Genomic DNA, 5,155 nt, shown 5'->3' on the forward strand with positions numbered 1-5,155 from the left:
CGACATTAGGAGAGACGATGCAAGTGTTGAACATGAATTCATTTTGTAAATATGAGAATACTTGTGCCGGGTTTGTTTCACTTTTATACTTGCAAAATTAGTTTTAATTGTCTACCGCTCCGATCGATCTGTTATATTAGGATGGGTGACCCAATATTACGTGCTTACTTATCGATTGTTTTATTTATTGTTATTAGTATTTGTGTTATTTACAAAAACAACTCATAAGAGCGATCGTTATCCATCCGTCGTTAACTGTAACCCATATTCTTGAGCGTAGTGTTATTGTCCTTTAACTTTAAAGCTGACGAACAAGGGTGAGTTTTGATATTTTGTATTCTTGTCATAAAAGAGGGTAACGTATAGGCTACGTGGTATGTTCGTATTTCCCTCCTCTGATATGCCATTTATTAATTGAAAATGTTTATATTATTGCCCGATCGTATATGACACATTGTAAAATATCATTTATATCATATATTTGTGTTATCCTTTCCTTAAATAAACCGAACGCTTTCAAATAATTTCTCTCCAAGTTAGGAAAAATAAATGGCACGTTGGACATTGTGGCTTTACTAGACCTTTGACAAGGTTATTCTTCGTTAACCGAACATAACTTATGCAGTGACTAAATTCTGTTCAATCATACTTGCCTCTACTCTAGGCTAAGTCCTAATGCTCGACCTTACCTTTATTCTAGGCCAAAATTCTTCGAAAGCAATGCCGCAATCTCGTATAGTTGTTTTGATTACCAATCATGACCAAAATAAGTTGACAATTCTTAATATCATAATTTATGTCGATAGCGTTTATATTCACTTATACTAATGATCATATCAAGCTTAAAAATAAAAAGAAGAAGAAAAAAAGATACACACACGACAAACATATCAAAAAACATTAATTTATTTCAATATTAAAATCCAACCTTCCAATATAGGAATATATTGTTTTTTTTACCGGACCGCTCGTACCAAATATCAAAATTATTGGTTTTATAGTTGAACATACAAACATTTTGCTCACTTACATACATACCACGAACATAGAGTACTTTCGCAATTCTTTCTATCTCTCCTATTTACGTACGTATCGAAGTAACGAAATGAGCCAGGCCATCGGGAGAAACAGTATAACAACCATAAATTTGGACGAAAGCTGAAGTCGTAGCTGGCCCACGGTGTAAGCTTGTGGACTCCATTGCCAGATTTGGAGTGAAAAGTGAGCTGATTCTTAGCTTTTAGAGCATTTGTTATCTTGACGATAATTTCTGGGTTTTGGATGATCGATCATTCGATTGCAGTGACTTGGTTAGCGAAGAACAACAAAATTCAGAGAGAAAGCGCAAGCGTTGAAAATAAACATATTTTAGAGAAAAAATATAGGCATGAACACATTTGTGCTTGGTTTGTTTCACTTTTATAGTCGATAAACAGTGCAATGGAAGGTAAAAGTTGATTGTGTCTTTAAGAGGTTTCAATATTCGTATTCTTGCCATAAATAGTAAATATGGATCATTTGATAACATTTTCATTTGTTGTTTATTGTTGGAACAGATGTCTACAGATGCGTGGGAAAGCATTCCCTTCTTCGGTTTTTATTTTTTATTCCTGAAAAATCATCGGTTTGTTTTCGTGGGGATTAGAGAGATGATTATCGAGGAGATCAGGTGCGAAATCCTCCATTTAGTTTTTTCGGAGATTAGAGAGAGGATTCCTCATGGAGATCACATTCGAGACAAGGAATTTTTTTTTTCCAAATAAATTTTTACCAAAAAATTTTCATTTTCTAATACAGATCCTATTAAAAAAATTTAATAATATTTCTGATTGAACATTTACATGCTATACAAGGGAGATGCAGTAAGAACATACCATATAAAGAGCGTGTAAGATCACGTAAGATTAAAAGCTTATTGGACATTCAAATTATACGTTTAGACCCTGACAGAATGGCTAATAGGTCTCTAAATTTTGATTATTTTAGTTCGACATTTCAGGAGTAAGAAATCGAACTATCGAAATTTGTTATCTTAATTCATACCGTATCTTTTAAATTACGCGTAGGGTAGCTCATACCTTATCTACAAAGGGTTATGTATCTAAAGAATATTTTGACCCAAAATATGAAAGCTCGTTTGTTTAGTATGGGTCAAAATAAATTGAGTTCATTTCACATCCTCCAGATTTGAAGTTAGAGCTCGAAAGTCGAGCTCTTCGCCTGAATTTCAGCAACCAACTCATCCATAAACACCTATGGAAGGATAACAACCTTCGATTTTGATAAGTATGGTCCAAAGGAAGGAGAAACCCTAAAAATAATTCTATGGATATTTTTGTTGCAATTTGATAAACTTTTTACCAAAATGATCGTATCTAATTGTATACAAGTACTATACGTTCGACATCTTAGAATACTCTAAGCAATTGCTTGATAATGGTGTACACTTGCAGTTATGAGCTGACCTCCTTCCCGACGAGTTTGCAGTTTAGAGCCATTAGACGTCACGTCATTTTTGTATGTAAACTAGTTTATTACCCTTTTGCTTTTGTAAGCTCCATCAAGCCTTTGTAACAGAGTTGCAATCACGTTAGTATGAAATAAAAATGAGTTCAAGAACGTCTAGTATGAGCGATTTGAACCTCTAATATCGTCGAGAGTATAATCTCATTCACATTTAGATTATGATCGGTACTGAAATTAATTAGTTTTGTTGATATTATACCAGAAAACAATTTGCATAACTACTGTAATTTAGTATAACACAGCTAAATTGTTATAAATTATGTACTTTTGATTAAAATGTCAAATTCCCGGGTCGATATTGTTTTCTTTGGGGTTTTCTCTCAAGGTTTTAAAACGCTTCTATCAGAGGTTTTCACACCCTTGTAAAAAATATTTTGTTCACCATTCCGATCGATGTGAGATCTCTCGTAGAAAATATCATATCTAAGAGAGTAGGTTTTGACCTACACGATAGACAAGAAGGCAACATGCGAGTGGCGCCCATCAGACCACTTGAGAGACGTAATAAACAAAAACCATGACGCGACCAATGTAAGACCGTGACGCTGATCATGTTGATTCGAAAAAGCTTATAAAATAAATTATTTTTATTGGGCGGCTATAAATTTAATTGATAATTCAATGGTAAATAGATAAGAAAATAAAAATAACGCGACCAGATTGCGTCAAGATTGAAAACCAACCCCTTTTGGTCGAAACAAGAGAGACGGGCAAGGTAAGATTAAAAGCTAATGAGATTTTAAATTTAAAAACCGATTAAAAAAAAAAAAGTTAATTCCTTTCTGTATTCTTGCCACATTTGAGTTTGGTTTTTTTTTTTTTTTATAAAATTACCCCGGTTTTTTCATAAATGAGGAAAATTATACCCACGGTCTGTTTCCTCTTTTTGTAAAATATCTTAGAGTTGGGCATTCGGGTGCACTCATTTCTCAAACAAGAAATATTCTCAACGTTGGAGAAGATAAGGGAAGACCACCTGAACCAAGGGAACGAGAGAGACATAAACTCATCCTATCTATACCACATTGCGAGGACATCCTCAAATAATTTCGATCAAAGTGGAAGAAATTAATAAATAAGTAGTGTATAGGTTCAATTCCTTAACAAATCTTAATACTGTAATTCATTAAAACTAATACCGCATATCAAATTTTAAAGAAAGAAAAAACAAACGCAAAAACAACAAATTAATATGATGTACTATAATATTATATTTGAACTTTCCAATTTATGGATATATTGATTAGTTACATTCATTTAGGCAGCCAAGCGTGGCAAATATCGTACAATTTGGTTTTATAGTCAAACATACAGATACCTTGTTCTCCCACAATCCACAAGCACAGAGTTTTGTTGCATTTCATTCTATCTCTGTTATCCTTGTAGATATCAAAGTACTGCGAAAACCCATGCCATTGAAAGGTACAGTAAAATTGTGTTGAGCCCCAAAAGTTTGGTCGAAAGGTGAAGGCGTAGCCGCCCAAAAACGGGAGCTGGTGGATTCCCAAGTCATCATCGCCGGATTTGCAGTGAATAGTGAGTTGATTGTGACTTTTTAGAACATTTGTTATATTGACGGTAATCGGTGGGTCTTTGAAGATTGATCCGTCAATGGTTGTAAATAGGGTAGTGAAGAACAGCGACATTAGGAGAGACGATGCAAGTGTTGAACATGAATTCATTTTGTAAATATGAGAATACTTGTGCCGGGTTTGTTTCACTTTTATACTTGCAAAATTAGTTTTAATTGTCTACCGCTCCGATCGATCTGTTATATTAGGATGGGTGACCCAACATTACGTCCTTACTTATCGATTGTTTTATTTATTGTTATTAGTATTTGTGTTATTTACAAAAACAACTCATAAGAGCGATCGTTATCCATTCGTCGTTAACTGTAACCCATATTCTTGATTGTAATGTTATTGTCCTTTAACTTTAAAGCTGAGGAACAAGGGTGAGTTTTGATATTTTGTATTCTTGTCATAAAAGAGGGTAACGTATAGGCTACGTGGTATGTTCGTATTTCCCTCCTCTGATATGCCATTTATTAATTGAAAATGTTTATATTATTGCCCGATCGTATATGACACATTGTAAAATATCATTTATATCATATATTTGTGTTATCCTTTCCTTAAATAAACCGAACGCTTTCAAATAATTTCTCTCCAAGTTAGGAAAAATAAATGGCACGTTGGACATTGTGGCTTTACTAGACCTTTGACAAGGTTATTCTTCGTTAACCGAACATAACTTATGCAGTGACTAAATTCTGTTCAATCATACTTGCCTCTACTCTAGGCTAAGTCCTAATGCTCGACCTTACCTTTATTCTAGGCCAAAATTCTTCGAAAGCAATGCCGCAATCTCGTATAGTTGTTTTGATTACCAATCATGACCAAAATAAGTTGACAATTCTTAATATCATAATTTATGTCGATAGCGTTTATATTCACTTATACTAATGATCATATCAAGCTTAAATATAAAAAGAAGAAGAAAAAAAGATACACACACGACAAACATATCAAAAAACATTAATTTATTTCAATATTAAAATCCAACCTTCCAATATAGGAATATATTGTTTTTTTTACCGGACCGCTCGTACCAAATATCAAAATTA

The 5,155-nt window shown here is 33.5% G+C and overlaps 1 protein-coding gene across 1 annotated transcript; it reads right to left on the bottom strand.

Annotated features, from left to right (window-relative positions):
* Window positions 1-3,844: 3,844 nt before the first annotated feature.
* LOC111440553 (S-protein homolog 5-like) lies at window positions 3,845-4,172 on the bottom strand (the record flags this gene model as incomplete). The annotated part of the gene is made up of 1 exon (XM_023077557.1): window positions 3,845-4,172. A coding segment is annotated over exon 1 (328 nt), but the record flags the coding sequence as incomplete, so codon positions are not given.
* Window positions 4,173-5,155: the final 983 nt, after the last annotated feature.

This window comes from Cucurbita moschata, unplaced genomic scaffold (assembly GCF_002738365.1).
Source record: "Cucurbita moschata cultivar Rifu unplaced genomic scaffold, Cmos_1.0 Cmo_Scf00420, whole genome shotgun sequence".
NCBI classification, from domain to species: domain Eukaryota; kingdom Viridiplantae; phylum Streptophyta; class Magnoliopsida; order Cucurbitales; family Cucurbitaceae; genus Cucurbita; species Cucurbita moschata.